The 19,960-nt window shown below is 41.6% G+C and overlaps 1 protein-coding gene across 7 annotated transcripts in view; it reads left to right on the top strand.

The window, feature by feature from the left end:
• The window catches only part of SYBU (syntabulin), a 103,547-nt gene that overhangs the window by 37,074 nt on the left and 46,513 nt on the right, over positions 1-19,960 (top strand). For 2 of the 7 annotated variants that reach the window (XM_072949616.1, XM_072949614.1), the window contains exons 2-3: positions 26-106; positions 1,884-2,088. In XM_072949616.1, coding sequence (XP_072805717.1) covers positions 83-106; positions 1,884-2,088 — 229 coding nt within the window. In that variant the 5' untranslated portion in view covers positions 26-82. Of the gene's footprint in view, positions 1-25; positions 107-597; positions 716-1,883; positions 2,089-19,960 lie in introns of those variants that run through there. The other 5 variants (XM_072949617.1, XM_072949615.1, XM_072949619.1 and 2 more) reach the window with 3 other exon arrangements.

Raw genomic sequence — 19,960 nt, 5'->3', positions numbered from 1 at the left:
AGCCTCCTCGCTCCGGTGCTCGCAGGTGCCTCCACCTGGACGGCGGCAGCGGCGGCGCGAGGTGCCGGCGGGCAGCAGCGCGATGGGACCCCTTCGGGAGACCAAGGTAAGGAGGACACGTCGTGCGGGCGCGGTGGCAGTGTCCGCGGACGCGGGAGGGAGAGGGGAGGTGGGCACTGCGGGGAAGGAAGCGGGTCAGGTGAGAGCCGGAGGGGTGGCGTTGAGTTGTAGACGCGGACAAGGAGGTGGTGGGCACGGTGGGAAGGCAGGGGGCAGTTGCTCAGGTGATGAGCCCTGGGAGGTGGGGAGGTGGTACCGGAGGAAAAGATTTGGAGCGCTGACAGGAGGATTAAAAAGATTGACTCTGGAGGGTTAATCCCATCCCCTGAAATTGGAGATTTGGGATCTAGCTCTCAATTGCTGTTCTGTGTGTGTGTGATGTGGATGGAAAGGATTTGATGTATTATTGGTGACTGAGAAATGAGAACTCCAGCATTGGTTCAGGGTCTGCCGTGTGCCGAGCGGAGGGGCTGACGTGTGATACCTGCTGGGTGACTGATGTGCAGAACACTTCCCGAGGCTGGGCGCGGCTCTCGCGGCTGGGTAGGGTGGACGCCTGAGCGGCCGCAGGAGTTACCGGCTGCTGGGGCTTCCCTTCAATTCCCTCACTGTGAGGGCTTCCCAGAGGTGTTTACTTTGGCAGCGACCCTTCCTGGTAAGCCGCGTGGAAATGAGCAGGAGGTCATGTTTCGAAATACTGTTTGTTACCTAATCCAAAACCTTTTTTTTTTTTCAATTTTTTCAGTTGCAGAGGATAGTGGGAGCGGTGGGATTTTTTTTTTCCTGCAAAGAGCTCCTCCTAGGAATCCATTTTATTAAGTAAGGAAGGATGGTGGTGACCCCGAAAGGCACTGGGTTTCAGGCCTGTTCTGCTTCTAGGTGATTGCAGCAGTCTTGCCTATGCATCTTTACCTCTTTTAGTCTCAGTTTTCTCATCTGTGAATAGGGACACAAATTAGTGTCTCCGCTATGGCCTGAGTTGTAAAAATCAAACAAGATAACGATTGGGAAAGCACTTTAAAAACTGGAAGATATTGCCAAAATATTACTTTTTATGTATTTTTTAAAGCCAAGGCATGGCCCTATGCATTTAATGCTGTGCTTTTAAGGAGGGAGAGAAAGATCTTTTTTGCAGGGATGCCCTGTAAGGAAAGCAAAAGCTAACCATGAGTTAAAAGGTGGAGCCATCTTACCGGGTATTGAATTTTTGTTTGCTCTTCTGTTGGCAACAAGCCTTGTGTACCAGGATATTAATGAATAATTAAGAACCTGGCCGGAAGAGGAGGGATTTGAAAGATAAGGTTTCATGATCTATCAGAAAAGATTTGTTTCAGGTATAGGGGTCTACTTTGTGAGGAGACAGGAAAACAGAAGTCAAACTGTCACAGCTAATTCAGGGAAAGCAAAATGGAAGTCTGAAGAAAATCAAGTAATAAGCCGGAGTGAGCTGTGAGTTGTAAACAGCCTTTGAGAGTGACAGGAAAAGCCACGGCGGCAAAATGAGTTAGGAATCACATGGGAGAATGGAATAGCCTTCTTGCGAGCGGGCTGGAAGTGTGCATGCTTCTGTGTGTGTGTGTGTGTGTGTGTGTGGTGTATTGTGTACACATCCATGTTGGAGTGTGTGCTCTTCAGTAAATTAAAAGACTTAGCTCAGTAGAAGAGTTTTGGAGCTCATTTTAGCTTCTGCAACAAGGACTAGTCTGTGAAGATTCAATATTCAGAAATGTGGTTTCTTGGAAACTGAGCCCAGAAGGAGCAGACTGGAGTTCAGAGGAGGCAACAAGTGTCCTTTTGTTTTCTTTCTGATGTCCAATTTGGAGAAGGAGCAGAGGGTGCAGCATCATGAGAAGGAGATTTCCCGAAGCCGGATTCCCCGTTTGATTCTTCGGCCCCATCTGCCTCAGCAACAGCACAAAGTGTCCCCGGCCTCTGAGTCCCCCTTCTCTGAGGAAGAGAGCAGGGAGTTCAACCCCAGCAGCTCTGGGCGCTCGGCGAGGACCATCAGCAGCAACAGCTTCTGCTCAGGTACGGTATCCACCCAAGTGTGTACATTGCCAGGGCCTTGTGAATGGAGCTAGAGTGGGCTCCTTAGAGTCTAGGCCTTGACTTCTGTTGTTAGGATGAATGGTATGAGGTTGCATTCTTTTGGTTTCGACCTGCAAATGCAGCAGTTGCAAATGTGTCCGTGTAGGGGAATTTCATACCTGTTTTTATACGTTATTCTAGTTTATAATTTACTGTGTGAAACCTAACTTCTTGTTTCTATGACTGCTTGTAAAATGTATTCTTTCATTAAATCAGGAAAATGTGTTAGCTTGCATTGTATATTAGCAATCTTTGTAAGCCTATGTACTTCAATTTATGGAATCCCCAAAGATAAAGCAAGTCCTAATGCATGAGATTAAGATCAAGGTGGTTTATATCCTAGCACTAGCCTGACCTTGTACTTTAGAGGGTAGGAGCACAGGCTTTGTAATCTTATAGGCTTGCGTCGGAATCCCTAGCCTTTCCACCCCTTACAAGCTGTGTGACCTTGAGCAAGTTGCTTAACTTCCTTAAGCCTCAGTTTTTACATCCATAAAATGGGATGATGCCTACCGTGTAGAGTAGCTGTGAGGTTGAAAGAGACCACATACTAAAGGTACTCCTAGCTCAGAGCCTGGCTTGTAGAGATGCTTAATAAATGATGGTTCTTAATACAAAGAACATATGTCAGTTTTGATGCATGATTAAGGAAATTTCCTTAGAATTGTGAGCATATTTGGTAAAGGCACACAGCTCTTCCCAGCTCCTGAAGATGCCACCATAATCACTCAACAGCGTGTTGTACTCACTGAAGCAGGTGACTTAAAAGGACTTGTATTCTTTGAGAAGTATTAGGAATTTGGGTAAAACTTAAAGGTGTGGCTGTCTTGTGATTCATGAAGAATGTTTCATAGAGGATCATTTTTAGAGCTTATTTAGGAAAAATGTAATTTGAAGATTAACCCGTAGATGAGAAGGGACATACGAATCAAGATGCTATGATTAATTTAGCAGAATACAGTATTCCATTGTATTTATTACTGGAAACTACATTTTTCAGGGATTTTTAAAGTGTAACTTTAGATTTATTTTATACTTTCACAAAATAATTCCATCGAAAGCATAAGTTGTATATTAGAAATACTCTGCTGTCTATTTAAAATTTTTTTTCTATAATGCCTCAGATTCTCTGTTGGTTTTGAAAGAAAAAAGTCTATCAAAATATTATATTTTAAAACGTATTATTGCTGTTTGAATTATCTGAATCCAGCTTAAAATAGAAACCCACTGGTGGTTTGCCTGACACTCCCAGGAAGAAAACAATAGGAAAACTGACCAGCCAGAGAGGTTAAGACTCCTAGAACCTGGAGCTGTATTTGCAGAATGTAATACTGTTTACTTTCACTCCATTTCGGAGCTCAGGAATCACTCTGTTTGAATGTGGATGAACCCAAGAGATACTATTTCATACTGACACAGCTTTGTTTACATAACTCAATTACGTATTTATTCCCGAAATTCTCTCCACGTAAACATTTTTTTCTCTGACTGACTTCAGGGTAAGCAGTGTTGCCAGAAAAAAAAGAAAGAAAGAAAGAAAGAAAAAGTTGGTCAAAACAAAAGAAAAACTCCAAATAGATCTTAGAAAATATATTTGGCAGATGAATAAAATCATTAATTTTGGTCATGAATCATTATCCCCAAGACCCGTTTCCTGGATCATCCCGCCTTCCCAGGGGACCTGTCTCCCAGTCGGGCCATGATGCTGTACATGGAAACTGAAAGTAGATATTGATCCTTCTGCCATTAACTAGCTGAGAATTGAGTGGCAGAAGCATCTAATGATGGGTGTCTATAAAGGGTGTCTACCTTTCGCTTTTTCACCTTGCATCCTGACTGCAGATTGGACTTGCTCTGTTCCTGGGTCTCATCTTCCTGCCTGGCGATTCCCCAAGGTTTGGGTTGGTGCCTTGTCCTTCTTGGCTTTCCTTTCCTAAGAGCCCTGGTAAAACCCCACGACGGTTTCTAAGTGCTGCGCTGACTAAAATTGACTGGAGCAAGGTCTTTGGGGGCGTGTTAATGATGCTTTAGGAGATCAGTCGGTGGATGGGAAATAAATGGGTTTGGTACTATGGGGAGCATTAAAGCTGCAAGCAGTGAGGTAGAGAATGTAAAATATGTCCAACCAGCAGGGGGAATTAGCTGGTTTCAATGCAGCCACTTTAACACGGAAGCTAGAATATGTGTTGGTTATCACTCCGGTTAAGTCTGAGGCCAAGGTGCACGCACACCTTAAAAATGCCATCCTCTGCTAGAATGAAACTCTGGTAATCTATTTAGAATGTCTGTTGCTGCCTTAGCTTCATAACTTTCCTGTGATCATTCAGCATAAGTTTGTCTTCTTTATAAATCATCACATTCACTAATGTGAAAGAAGGCATACAGAGTTAGAGGAATTCTGACAATCTGCTAGTAAAATTATAGAGGAAGATGTTACTCAAACACTGTGTAATTTAATTTGAAAATTACATTTTTAGACCTGCCAACTAGATTTTCCCCAAATTTGTATCAAAGACTGTATTAATTATAAAGAGCATCATATATTCTAAGATACTCAGTTTTTAAAAGAAAGATAATGCACTGAGTTTATATAAAGTTAAATTTACTCAATATAGAGGATTACCCTTTATTTTGAGAGTCTGGCTTTTCTATCATTTGTGTTATAACAAAAAGTCCTAACAGGGGTTGGAGTTATACTTCAGCAAAATAAATGACAACTATGTTGACGTGTCCTTCACCCCCACCCTCATGTTTTTCCTTTAATTTTACTGATCTGTGAAATTAAAAGCCTGGGCACCGTTTTCAGAATGACCTATCCGTTTTTACCTACTTTCTCTATTCCTTCCCTGCCTCCACTGCCTTCCTGCTTTCCTTCCCATGGGAGCCTTGACAAGGAACATTTCATAATTTGATATTCTGTATGCTAATTTGTATATTGTCTCTTTCTCATTTCAGAGGGAAGGAGTTGTGTATGACCTTTTGCAATTCATTTGGGGCGTGTCCCCAAAGAGCTCTTCTTTTAATAGCTTCTTATTAGCAAAATTTCTCCGAAGAGATGCATATGTTTGGTGCATTTCATCAGCACATATGTTTTTGCACTGGGACCTCCTTCTCCTATTAAAAGAGTCCATTCCTTACAGTTTATATTCAGTCTTAGTCACTGTGACCTCAGGTGGGCACAGTTAAGCTTATATTGTATTGGAGGCCAGGTCCTGTTTTGTGTGCGTGGCAAGCAAAACATTGCACATTTTTATGTTAACTCATGCTTTCTTTTTTACCAAAAAAAATACATAAGGAAGTACAGTTAATAGTAAGTTAATAGGAAAAAACTCTCCTTTCATGACCTTTCTTTTATTTTTAATGAGTTTTTTTTTTTAACCAGTGCTTTGGCATAAAACCATCCTATCTTCCTTCCCTCTCACTCCCCTGCCATGTTTCTTGTTTTAACATTCTCACTAGAAATGAAAAAACCCATATTTATGATTTGTGTTCTGGGTGTGGCCCCTTGAATCTAGACCTCTGTCTGCTTTTCTCCCCTCTCATGGTGGTAGTGCATTGTGTTTGTGCTTGTCCATGTACCACCACGCCAGCCACTATAAGAAGAGCTAGTGACCTGGGGAAGCCCGTCATGTGCAGCAGTCACCTGACTAGTTAGCAGCGTGCTATGCAATTCTCTTTGCTTAGTGGAGGCAGTAATTACCCCTTAGAACTGGGAGGCAGGTGGATGGCTGGGTTTGAAGCTAACTCTCCTTGAGGTGCCTTGTGTTTACAAGGCAGGTGGGAGAAATGGTGCCTCTAGTCCTTTGGTGGTTTTATGGGAGACCAGTGATTTCTCTGAGTTATTTCCATGTTTCTAATGTGTACACACATACATAGGCAAGATTATGACTAAACCCATTAAAAAACATGCCAGATCAGTCAACTGAATGGACAGCAACTGAGATTCTTTGCAGACTAATCCTGAGTAAGGTGTTTGCAGAACCTACCCTGGTGGTTTCAGTGGCTGGGAAGAAATCCTTCATTGAGCGCCAGTGACCTAAAGGTAATTATTGTTGCTGTTTGTGGGAGGAACAATTAAGGCAAATTACAACCTGACTAGTGCTCTGCCGCGGCATGATAATACCTCCAAAAATTTGCCTGGCCTTGCCAAACAGAAATATTTCTGCTATGCTTTTGACCAGTTGAGGAAACTTGGCATCTGGGTAGAGTAAGCCTTTGAACATAATGATTGGAATTGAGATGAACTGCTTAAAGTGAAGTGAGCCTCAGGACTGAATTACACTGTAGCTGAATGACTGCCAACCTGCTGTGCAGAAAAAAACAAAACCCCTAAGACTTTTCGTGTCATTGTGATGACTACAGAACCGAGGCACTCCTGCATAATGTATATTTCAAGTGCTTAGCAGCCTCAGCGTCAGAAATAAATACCGAATGAAACAGGTTCCAGATGAAGGGCACATAGACAATATTTCTTTGAGGATGTGGTGACTAAAATTAGGGGGACCAGAGCACAATTTTTTGCCACTTAATTAAAAAAAAAATTAGCTGTGGGGACAGTAAAAGATAATCATGATGGAATTGAGCCACACCCAAGAGCAAATCATGATACTTAACATGAAAATCTTGTATGTTCTAAAATAGTCATCTTTATGACATTGTTTCTCAGTGTCGGGAACAGTGTTTGTCTAATTCTGAATCCCAGGAAAACTTGTCTAACATGCAGGCCCCACCATAACCTATTATCTCAGAATGAGAGGGCCCAGGAATCTGTATTTTACAGGCTTTCCGGATGACTCATGCCTCCTGAAGTCTGAGCCTCACTGCTTTGTGGTCTGGGTGCATTTAGGGATTCTCAGTGAGGGATGTGAGGGGTATGCCCCAGTGACATCCCACGATGAACAAGGATCAAAGATGGTAGAAGCGGTGGCCAGCCAAGCTGTTTACACCCATGGCATGTGGTGAGGGAGATGCCTCCACATTCCCTGGAAGTTACAGCTTCTCACTGTGTGTTTACAATTTCCATGTCATTAGTTTTAGCAATAATATTATTTACGTGTACAAATGGGTTTAACTTGTGTTCAAATGGTAGAAAAGTAAAGGGAAGGAGAAAGCATTTCCTTCCTTTATTTTCCTACGTAGTCCTCTCTCTGGATTTACTGTCTCTAGCCATACTGTTCATTCTTCTGCATGTACTTACTTTGGTATTAGGATGATTTGGGGTACACGGAAAGCAGGTACTCTGGGTTCAACGCGAGTATACTCTAAACGCCCAGTAGGTACACTGAAAAAGATGGAAAAACGAGAAACTGAGGCCTGGGTGTACAGGACATTCAGCTTCCTGCAAACGTCAACAAAAGTATGTTATCCGATAAATATTTATTCAGTGCCTGCTGAGGATCAGGAATTGTGCTAAGGCTGCAAAGATGAGTAAAACACAGGGAATGGAAAACTCAGTTATTTTGCTGCCTTAACCCTGCTACCAGGGTGAATGGGCTAGCACATCTTGAGATGAGATTCCCATACAACTGCCTTTACTCACTGATTTTGTATCAGTTCCTTTTGCCCACACCCACTCCACACACACACACCTCCTTGTAATTTGAGTTTGTTGCTCCATTTGTTATCTGCATTGGCCGCTCACATTTCATAAGCCCAGAGGTTCAGAGAAGGAGCATTCATTAGCGTGGTGTAGTGGATAAACATGAGCCTTGACATCAGCCGACCTGAGTTAAAAAGCATGAGATGAGATTAGAAAGGTGGGCAGGGCCGCATCAGGACAGGCTTTGTTTGCCATGCTAAGAACTTGATCCCTGAGAACTAGGTCCATACAGGAACTGGACCAGTAACGTACAGAGTGAGGCCACCTGGAGAAATGACAGTAGAAGAGACTCTGGAACTGGACAGTGTGTGCCCCTTCTAAGGATATGCAGAATTTCTAAAATTGAGCTTTTTTGTTTGTTTGGCTTTTTCCTGACCCTGGGCCAAATAGCAGGCAGCCGCAGCTGGATATGGCCCATGGGCTGTTGTCGTGGGCTTTCGAAAGGTCTTCCAGAGCCAGTGAAGGGTTTTCAGCAGGGAAGACTTATGACCAGGTTTATAATTTAGAAAAATCTTTCTGATTACATGTTGGAGAGTGGATAGGAGGGGACAGGGAATGGTGGTGAGGAGCCTGCCTGGTTTGAAGGCCACTGTGGTGACAGTCTAAGTGAAAAATGATAAAATGACATGTATGAGGACTGGGGGCTGGAGCATACGTGTCTCAGTCACCAATCGCAAGTGGAAGGGGGAGGAAGGGCTTGAGTCTGAATCTCCACCGGATGCACCCACGTGGAGTAGCAGGACTGGGGAGAAGGGCCAGGCTCCCTAGACTAGGCCTTGTTGCGTTTGACGTAAAGGTGATGGTCTGGGGCTCTGAAGAGAAGTCAGAGATGCTGGTAGCTGAAATCAAGGGACTTGATGATACAGGTTTCCCACTATCTTAAAGTAGAACGTCCTGTGAAACCTTTTGTAAGCAGAAATGGTGTTAAGCAAAGAAGCAGTCACCGTAGGACATGTCTTGCTAGCGGATGCACAAAATAAATTGAGATAAAGCACAGATGCTGACAGACACAGTGCGGAGCGCTGGCAGCTGGATGCTGAGGAGCTGTGTAGTTCCCAGAGGAGGAACTTGGCGGTGCCGCTCTCGCCACCTGGGGTGTCTGCTGCCTCTGTTGACAGATTGATGCAAAACAAATGCTGACTGCTATTTTCGAAATTTGCCTCTTCTCATAAAAGCAAAAATTCTCTTTAAATGTCTTTTGGTTAGTGAAAACAGCACTACTGTAGGTCTTTCTTGAAAACAAAGTGGCCTGAAGCAAACTTTCTGTATTTGGGGGATGCCTCTGATTACTGAGGGGAGGAAGTGGAGGAAGATTAGAGGACCAAGGCTGGAACTCTGAGATAAAGCAAGAGTAGGCAGAAAAAGGACACCAAGGCACGAGAACAAGCACTGGAGACGAGGGAGGAGAGTCGCGAGGAGGAGAGTCACAATGTCTCCAATCCCAAAGGAAGAGAACATTCCCAGAAGAAAGCAGCCGACAGGTTCAGATGTCCGTCACCAAGGAAGGTGAGCACGTAAAAGTGCTCAAGGATGAGACGGCTAGGTTATCAGGATCCCAGACAGAAACAGCCCCAGAAAAGTGTGGGGATGGACTCAGATTGCATTTGGCTGAGATGTGAATGGGAGGTACCAAATAAAGTGCAGACAACTTTTCTTAGAAAGCTTATTAACAGAAACAGAAAAAAAAAACAGAATAAAAGCAAGTTTTGCTTTTATAGTAAAGATAGTGTGTTTATCAAATCGCAGTCATTTTGATAAGGTGTTTAGGCTGAGGAGAAATAGACAAGAAAAGAGAGAGAGACAAAGATTGAAAATAGTAGAAGTGATAACTTTGTAATAAGACCAAGAAAGACACATATAGAAAGAAAGAAAGGCTGGATGTGAATATAGGTAAGTATATTTATAGGTCAGGGCAGGTAACTGAAAGGTACATTGCAAAGTCTAGGTTAGGTGCCCCTTTTTTATACTTCTCTCAGACCACATGGCCTGGTTTTAAATTTTCCTTTTTAGTTTCCTGACTCCCCAGTAGACTGTAAGACAGGAACGATGCAGTTCCCTGCACATACCTGACACACAGCAGTTACTTAGTAAGTATTTGTTGGAATTCGGTGGAAGGTATAATTAGGAGAACAGGACAAGTGAAATGGTTTCATTCATTTAATGCATTGAGAGCAGGAGACTTAGTTGCTGGGGAAATAAAACAACTAGAGCAGCACCGGTACTCAACGTTATAGGTTAATTAAAGGAAGGAAACGTTCGTGTCCAGAGGACTTCAGCATCTCTAAAGGTCAGAAAGAGTCATCTGTGGAACAGAACCCTGTCCCCAGTGCTGGGGTAGCTAGAAGAGAGCTCTCGTGTCAAGACAATCAGAAAATACTCAAAAGCTGGTAGTTGTAAGCCCGGAGGAAAACAGCAGCCCAGTTTATTTTTTATTTATTTGTGTGTGTGTGTGCGTGTGTATGTGTAAGTGTGAGGTGGTGTGTGAGGTATGTGTGTGATTGGTGTGTGTGTGAGTGAAGGTGTGGGCGTGTCATCAGTGGGTGTGGTATATACATGTGCTTGAGTGTGTGAGGTGCGTGCACACACTGTGTGTGTCTGGTGGAGAGAGAAGTGGAAGATTTACGTGTTGGCAAAGCTTTCTGGAGGAAGTGCTATGTAAATGCTCTGTTCCTTCAGCTCCAGCCAGGCTCTCCTCCTTCTGCTCCCCTGAAGTGACACCTGCCAAGTTCTCAGTGGCTTGGCCACTACCAGACCTCACCTTATCCATCCCCTGAATTCAGTAAATGGCACCCACTGTGTCTAGATAACGTGAGCCCAGTTTAGCCTCCAGAAGGAATTCAGCACGGCTGCGTTTCCCAGGACCTAGCTTGACCCTGGTTGCCACCCCGCCCTACCGTCCCAGCGGATTTCACCCTGGAAAGCCCCAGCCTCCTCCCACTGACCCGGGGGGACGGAAGGCTGCGGGGTGCGCCTGGATCCTAAGGCGGCTTTGCGGGCGCTTGGGCACAGTAACTGCCCCGAACCTCCGCGGCTGTGGCTTGGACCGTGGACTCTCCTGCTTTGGAGACACAGCCCTGGCCCTCCTCTGCCAGAGCCGAGACCCGGCCCCCCACTCACTGCCGGGGGTTACGCTCCAGGGGGCCAGTGGTGTCAGGCTGACGGCCCTCTCATTTTAGGGAACCCAAACCAGGCTGCCCAGTCTCAGCACGGGAGCTCACCCAGCACTCACCCCCATCCTTCCTGGCTGGAGGCGGGTTTCCCCAGGGCGCCTCCTCTTTCCTGCAGCCTCCGTCTAATCCTCTCCTGTCTAGTGCGGGGCCCCTGCAGACAGGGTTCCTCCTGGACGCTGACCTGACCCTCAGAATTCTTGAGACCTCTGGACCCTTACCTGCCCTTCTATTTATTCTGAGGTGTTTGTGAGGATTACGTTTTCTTTAATGCTAATATTATATGTTTTAAATTCCAAAGTAATAATCGTGGGCAAACACATATGTCAGCGTGGATGTGATCACATTTATAGGATTTATTTTGTTTAGCTTTTTGCCAAAATGAGATCATGCTCTGTTGACCTATGACCCCTTCGGTTAATTTAAGTAAATGTTTATTGAACACCGATTGTGGGCAAGGGGCTATCCTAGGCATTCACAGAGGAGTGAAGCATGCTGACAGGGCTCCAGCCCTCCAGGAATGTGTGCTCCGGGCCGTGCCTGTGCCTGTGGCTGCCGGTCAGTACGTAGAAGTCCCCACGTTCGTTGTCGTGACAGCCCGTGTTCCACTGTATGGACGGCCTTCATTTATTCAGCCATTCTTCCGTGTTTGGACATTTTATCTGTGAGGCTGACTTTGAAAATTCAGAATTTTATTTTATGAATGTCACTGGAATTAGCTTGTTCCTGAGCATATTTCTCTCTCTCTTTTCTTTCTTTGTACCTTTTTAAAAACAAAGTAAATATGATTCACATATATTTTCTAGAACAATTCTCTTTTTTTCCAAATAGAAAAATCCAAATGGAGCAATTACACCAAACATTGTTTCCTTAACATTCTTTAACACTGCTCCTTTTTTATGCCTTACTCCATCTTGACTGTCACTCTTTTCAGATTCTCGATGTGAGAAAAAATGGAAGGGAGGGAGAAAATATTTCCATTGCTACAAGAGAGCTCACTGTAATTCAGGTGTCCTTGGGGTGGTTTGGAGTTTCCCTGTTAGAAGGTTTTCAAGAGATCAAGAGATAGCTTCTTGGTATCTGTCTCTGTGTCTCTCTCTTCTTTCCTTCCTACCTTCCAGCTCCCCTCCCTCCCAATCCCCATCTCCTCTATCTTCTCCCCACAAGGAACCTTAAGAAAAAACAAGTCTTTATAAAGGCTTGGCTGAGAAACTGCGAGTAAACTCGTATTACTAAGGAGAGGGAAGATCAGAAGTGTTAGTAACATGCTGTTTTGGAAGGATCATAACCCTACGAGAGAAAGAGCAGGAGAAATAAAAGCTTGTGAGACAGAAGACTTCCCCACCCCCTTGCAGGGGCTCACCTGTGTCCTGGTAGCGAGTGAGCCACCCTGGTTCCCAGTTTCAGCATTAGCTGCTCCCTCACCCAAACCCCTAGATAAATGTGTTGTTACACTACATCAACTATTTCGACCGAGATATTTTCCCCTCCAGATTCCTCCTGTGACTGCTCACACAAATCAGACAGCTTGACGCTTGGTGGAGAACCAAGTAGAGGTCCTTGCTTCAGAGAAAACACGAGTCCTACGGAGAAACAGACTTGCCTCACCTCACCTCACTTCGCCTCATGTCCTCCTTTACTGCCCAGGGCTGCACCAGATGACTTTTATGGGAGCACTCCAGGCTCCAAAATAGCTCAGAAATCCTGGGAATGTTTATATGGGAAATGATTATTTTGTCTCCAAGAAACCAGGGAAACGTTCATTAAATGATTTCTCCGTGCTCCACTTGATTTTTATAGACATAGGTTACGTGTCTTAGTGGAGGTGCTTTGTTCCAGTTACTTGAACAAGCTCCTCTCCCTGAGCACACACATACTCTAGAGTACACGCATCCTTGAAGAAAATAGCTCCCTGTGACCCCTCATCTCCTTGCAGCTGCCATCTTATTTCTCTGCTCCTCTTCATGAGCAAAACTTCTCCAAAACCCTCTCTCCATAATTTGCCCTTGTCAAGCACATGAGTGACCATATTGGCAAATCTGACATTCTCTTGCCTGCCTTCATGTTCCCTGATGTCCCAGCAGTAACTGGTGCAGTTGAACAAGTCCCTCTCTTAGGAAAGATTTTCCTCTTTGGCTCCTGTGGTCCCACCCCTCTGGGAGTCTTTGTTGGTTCCACCGCATCCTGTCCCCCTTCACAGTGTCACAGTCCTCAGCCTTCCTCCCTTCCTGTCCCTCCCAAAGGCTCGAATCTTTAAATCTCTCACTTTTAAGATAGTGATGCTCCCCAACCCCACCACTCCTCTGAGCTTTAGACACTTATCCAACTGCCTACTTGATATCTCCAATGTCGTGGTTTATTTCTGCCTCAAGGTTAACATATCAAAAACGGAATTCTTGATTTTACCCCCTGCAAACTCATAAACCCATTTTTCTCCAACTCAGAAATGACCACCATATTCCCTGCTGCTTAAGCAAAGAACCCAGAAAGTATTCTTGATCCCTTCCTACTTTTCATTGTCATAACTTCATGCTTTCAGTTATTTCACCAAAATGGATCCAAAATCCATTTCCTTTTCTCAATTTTCACTACTACCACCCTAGTCAAACCATTGTCCATTGTCATCTCTCATTTCTCCACGTGGGTTTATTGCTTCTGCGCCTTCATTTCTAAAGGGGTCACACAGCCTAGTGGTTAAGAAGGGGGCTCTGGAGTTAGCCTCTGGATTCATACCCCAGCTCTGCCACTCACTGACTGCAACCCCGGGGAGGTGACTTACACATTAGTGCTAGTTTTGTATGCCTGTCACATTAATGCCTCTCTCAGAGAGGATATCAGATTAAGTTAATTAAGATGCATTTAGAAAGTGTTTAGAACATGCATGGTACTTAGTAGGGCACTCAGTAAGTATTAGACATAATATCACTAATATTGTCTGTTCTCCACAGACCAAATGCTTGTAATCTCCTGCTTCAGGCACAGGATGGCTTCCTTTTCACTTAAGATAAATTTAAGACTCCTGCCTAGACTCATGCTCATGCGTGGTTGGACTTCTACCTCATCATCAGTCCTTCTCTGTCCATCAGCTTTCCTGGCCTCCTCTCAGTTTTCTCAATACACCAAACTCCTTGTTGTTCCCTCTACCTGGAGTTCTCTTCCCAGCCTTCTCCATAATTGGAATTCCTTCTCATTTTTTCCGTCTCAGTTCAAATGACTTCCTCAGGACCTTCCATGACAACTTGTCTAATGAAGCACTATCCCATGTCCCACACAGCTAGCCAGTCTATACAGTACCACCCAGTTTGTTTCATTAACAGTACATCAGAATCAAAATTTCTTCTCTATGTTTTTTTTAACTTGTTTATCAACTGTCTCCCTTTACCACTAGAATGTGAACTCCTTGAGGACAGTGCTCTGAGAGTCTTGGTCATCATTGCATCCCTAGTGTCTGGAAGACTATCTGGCACACAGTAGGAAATCAGCAGTTTTTTGTGGAATGGATGGATGGTTGGATGGATGAATGGATGAGATTCTTACACTCAACACTGGCAATTGTGTAGTCTCATATTTATAATACTGAAGCAGAATTAGCGTGGAGCCTTGTAGACTTGTGAATTCTCACTCCAAAAAGTTGCTAAAATTAGGTGAAGGAGTAGGAGTTCAGATTTTTCTCCTGAAGAACTAGAATGCATAATCATCTGTATGGCAAGCATTAAATGGTTAATGTGTTGAAGCAAAACCTGGAAACAACTAGAGTTTCTTGCCTCAAATTTCATGGTCTGTTTATGATGGGATAGCTTCTTTCTGAAGCTTCCTTTGTCTGCTTTTAATTTGCACTTTCCCAGGATTTCTGCTGTTTCCTCTTGGGACAAAAAAAGGTAGAAAAATTTAGAAAACAGTTTGTGGTGGTGAGAAAAACAAGGACTTTAGGGGCAGACAAACTTGAGTTTGAATCTTGAGCCAACTGTTTGGTAGCTGTGTGACTGTGGATTTCTTACCCTCTCTGAGCCTCAGTGTTTCCACCCATAAAACAAGATATTGTTAAAATTATATAATAAAAATCAGTGTTCTTGCCACATGATAGCTACTTAATAAATGTGCATTTGAAAGTGATAAGAATTTCACAGGGTTCAGATTAACCATGAGGTTAAGCTGCGACACCATCTGTCTCCATCAGACTATCTTCAAAAATGTCAGTATCTGGAGCAGTAAGACTAGTAACACCTAGAGCAGTGTCTGGCACATAGTAAATACTCAATAAACATCTGTTTAATGGATGAATAATTAATGCTTTACAGACAAAAGCTGTAAACACTTTCGTCATTCATAAGAATCAACTAGATTTCTATATAGTGTAAAGAAATGTTTCCTTAAAATAGCAGTGATTTTTCCTGCAAATTATGCAACTAAACATTTAACAGCGTCAAACCATAACTGAATGTTTCAAGACATTATGGCACAAAACCACGTTTTCTCTGCCTGATGTTATTTTTAAGTATGTCTTCTGGAATTGTTTAGTTCAGCATTTTGGAAAACAAATGAGCCATGAGATCTATATTCAAAAATGAACCAGAAGTTTTAGAGGTGTTTCTTGGGCTTTGAAGAATTATTTTATTTGTAATCTTTAGAATCCAGTATTCTTATATATAATTGGTGCAAGGAAGTTGATGTAGGGACTTGGTCATCATAATTGTCACCAAATGTGCTTGATGGCACTGGTTGTTAGGTACTTTAATTAAATATCAGGAAGTTATATAATATACACATGCACTTTAGGCAATCCTAATATTTTAAAATGTGGATTAAAAAAATACATATATATATATATATATACAAGTATATATATATACAAGTTGTATATATATATACAAGTCAAATGGTGTATATTCACTTTGCAGAAAATATTCATTGCCATCAAAATTTCATCAGAAAAGCATTTCAAAGTAATATGGAAAGGATAGAGTTCCTAAAAATTAAGCAGATAATAATACAGTTAAGCATCTAACCTCACACTGCGTTCGAAAATGAATTCCAGATGAATTTAATTTAAATGAAAACTGAAATTATAAAAATCTAGAAGAAAGTATAGACAATGTTTGATTGATCTTGGAGTAAAGAAGGACATTTTAAACATTAAAGCATTGGATGAAATCTCAAAGGATAATATGGAGAGATTTGACAAATGGAAATAGAAAAAGATTGGATGTCAAAAACATTATAAACTAAAAGCAAACAACAAACTTGGTGAAATATGCTAAAAGCAAATATGCCTTTTATATATAAGGATTTCTTACAGATAAGTAAGAATTCCTTAACACCTGAATGGAAAAATTGTCAAAGGGCATGAATACACAGGATAAGTAAAAAAAGGCCAGTGAACATATGAAAGACATTAAGCCTCACTAATAATTAAATACATGCAAGCTAAAATGTCAGAAATACATTTTTCATGATTAACTTGGCAAAAATGCAAGCAAACCTAGTATTCGTTACTGGCAAGGATTTAATAAGTGGGATGCTCTCATACAATAATAATAGGAATGTAAGTGGTTTCAAACTTCTGAGAAGACTTACTAATTCCACTTTTAGAGATATGTTCTATGAGATAATAAAAATTTTGACTAGAAATTTATCTGTAAAATGTGTTATTAAAGCAATTTCAGTAATAATGAGGAAGTTGGAAATAAGCTAAAATACCCTACAAGAATGAATTGATTTTTAGAAACACTATGTTCCTATCTATTCTAAATAGTTACCCATGTATTAAATAAAATATTTTGAAGCTTTTAAAAACATACTCAAAAGCAGAGCAAATACTACAATGAACCCCAACATGCTGCTTGTCCACTTTGTCCAGATAAAGCAATAGCAAGATGTTGTCATATTTGCTGCCATCTCTTTTTTCTTTTCTCTTTTACTTTACTGAAGCATTTTAAAGCATATATCCAGACATCATGTTATTTCATGTCTACCTACATACTTCAGCATGCATTTTTTTAAATGAACTTTTTTTTTACAGAATAATCACGGTGCCATTTTCATACTAACACACTTACTATCATTCCTTGGTATGATAGGGAACATTGAAATAGCCTCAGTTGTCTCAAAAGTGTCTGTTTGCTTCCTCGTGGTATCATTTAACCCAGAAGGCAGCAAACTTTTTCTGAAAAGGACCAGATAGTAAATATTTTCGGCTTTGCTGGCCAGATGATCTCTGATCTCTGCCATTGTGCTTGAAAGCCACAGTAGACACTGTGTAAAGGATTGGGCTGGGTTCCAATAACATTTGATTTACAAAAGCAGACAGCAAACAGAAATTGGCCTGTGGGCTGCAGTTTGCCAACCCCTGATTTAACTCGTTACTGTTCTCCATGTAATCAAAGCTTGATTAGATTCAGGGGCAATTTTTTGGTGGCAAAAATACTTCGTGGGGAATCCTGTGTGCTTCATCCCACTTCCCGTCCTAAGGTGCAGACTGTCTGTTGCCCCACTGTTGGTGATGCTAAGAGTACTACATGAATACAGATGGGTAAGGCCTGGTCCCTCCACTGCAGACTCTCTACCAGCCTTTTGTCTAAAGGTTTCATCCATTATGTTTATTGATTGAATCAATTATTTCTTTAGAATAACAAAGTTTGAACCACGTGGGTCCACTTGTATTTAGACTTTTTTCAGTACACATGTGCCATAGTGCTACATGATTCAAGGTAGGTTGAATCCTTGGATGTGGAACTGCAGATATGATGGGCCACCTGTTAAGTTATACTTAGATTTTTGACTGCATGGAAGCTGGCACCTCCAACCCTCACACTGTTCAAGAGTCAACTGTTGTTAACTTTATATTATTTCATCTACTTTCATTAACCAGAATGTTTCTGTAAGGAAGAACTTTCCAATATCAATGACTGATTTCAGTTATCCAGAAATATAGTTTGTATAGTAACAGCTTTTACAATCAGAATATGTGCTAATTCCTTCTTTCCTTTTAATTATGAAATTTTAGTATAAAGAATTGGTCTCTGGGTCACTTTCAATGATTTGTAGTGGGTTGGTTTTTTGGGGGAAGTGAAAGGGGCCTTTCTTTTTTTATTAGGTTGGGTTTCTTTTTGTTTTTTGGTTTTTTTGGTATGACAATGAACTCATAGATTTTTTTTAATATATCTAATGATCATCTGTCATTTGCATGTATTATTCTTTTTGATACTCGAATTTTTTCATCCTTGGCCAATGGAGCCCCTTTGTTTTGGCTCCTGTTAGACTTAATAGCTTCTTTCTTTCTAGCCTGACAAGTTCCAGGGAGAAATTTTTAAGAACAGAGTAATGATACTGTCTATAATTATGTTGAAATTTTAACAAAACAAAGAACAAACAAGCAAGTAAATCATATGCATAAAAAATCAATAAGAAGTATGCCAAATAATTAAATATTTTTTCTGGCCAGTACAATTATACGGAAATATTAACCCTTTGTTTTTTCTTTACTTCTTTGTACTCTTTTGTACTCTAGATCTTCTGTTATAATTTAAAAATTTATTAAAATTTTAACAACCCAATTGAAGATTTTTTTAATTTAGCGTGTTTCTTTAGTGCATTTAAAATAATAAAAATTATTTTAAAAGATACTTATACATACTTTTTCAGAATTATAAATAGAGTAATTGTACAGTTACTAACTATATCCCATATTCTCAAAGTGCTTGCAAAGAGAGAGGAAAAATAGATTTAAAAAATCATTTTTAACAACCTCCAGGCTACAAAATTATATTAGATGCCTGATTTCTCCCATCTGTCTTTATAGACCTTAAAAAATTATTTTTTTTGAAAACAACTTGGAAACCAGTTATTAGTATATTTCTTATAAAGCTCTGTAGATGGGCCACGACTTCTGGAGGTTCCTGGATCTGTGGGTATTCTATTATCCTGAATCCTGTGTGTTGACCTACTCAAAGTAGGTAAACAAGAACAACACAACAAAAGACCCAGTATAAATCAAAGAGGGCATGTAAATTAGTCTCCTTCACTGCGGCCGGTGATAATTTCGATGTGGCCCCTAATGAGGGTCCCTTTAACCTGAGTTCATGGGTCCAGGATGGCTTCAGATGATCACACTGTGTAAAACATGAAAGGTGATCCTACTGCATGTGTATTGTTTAAATGAAGTTATATTTACCATGAATAATAGAGAAAGAAATGTAAAAACTCAGGAGTTATGTAAGAGCTAGTGTGGGTGTGTGTTTAAGTGCATTTTAAAAGAAAAACTCCTTTCTCGCCAGCAGAACTGACAGTCTCCTACACCCCCTTCCTAAAGCCTTGGAGCGGAGCTAAAACCAGGCTGAAATGTCCTTACTTCTCTCAGGCATTCTGGAAATTTGAAGCAACCCACACTTTTTGGGTAAATCATTCAGGATTTCTGCCGTTTCCTGCCCAAGGAACAGTTTCTTCATGATGTCATACTGAAATTTTTGTCATTGATAAATTCTTTATGCTAACATAATTAACAAAAGCTGTAATTACAAATATTGCACTTAGAAGTCTGTGGATTCTACAGGACAAATTCAACAGTCAGCTTAGCAGCAGGAAACAGAAGGCACACTCAAAGGGTTTAACTGAAGCAGGCGGTTGGGTACGATGCCTGCGGCTGGTTCAGTGCCAAGACTTTGTACATATTGTGTAACTAATGAAGGACAATGTCGTATATGCCAGTTGTTTCCCTCCCAATAGGAAGGGCAGTACGAGACAGTGAAGAGTTGCTGGGTGAACACCAGTTTTCTATGTAGTGATTCAAATGCTGTACCAGGTACCTCAAGTTAAAGATATATGTAGGTATTCATCTTCTCAATCCCTGCCCCGGGAGACACTGGCTGTAAATATTGATGGCAGGTGAGGCACACACTCCAGGTGAAAAATTGCTACCGCCTTCCCTAAACCACCACCATTCTAAATCATTTCAGCCCCCATTTTTTAACCAGACCCTACCTAGCACTTAATCCTTGAAATTACTAGTACTGAAAACATGGCATATACATATTCCTTCTTGTTTAACTCT

The sequence above is a fragment of the Vicugna pacos genome, chromosome 25, assembly GCF_048564905.1.
Source record: "Vicugna pacos chromosome 25, VicPac4, whole genome shotgun sequence".
Classification (NCBI taxonomy): Eukaryota; Metazoa; Chordata; class Mammalia; order Artiodactyla; family Camelidae; genus Vicugna; species Vicugna pacos.
The sequence above is the reverse complement of the archived record's forward strand: the minus strand, read 5'-3'. Positions and strand labels throughout refer to the sequence as shown.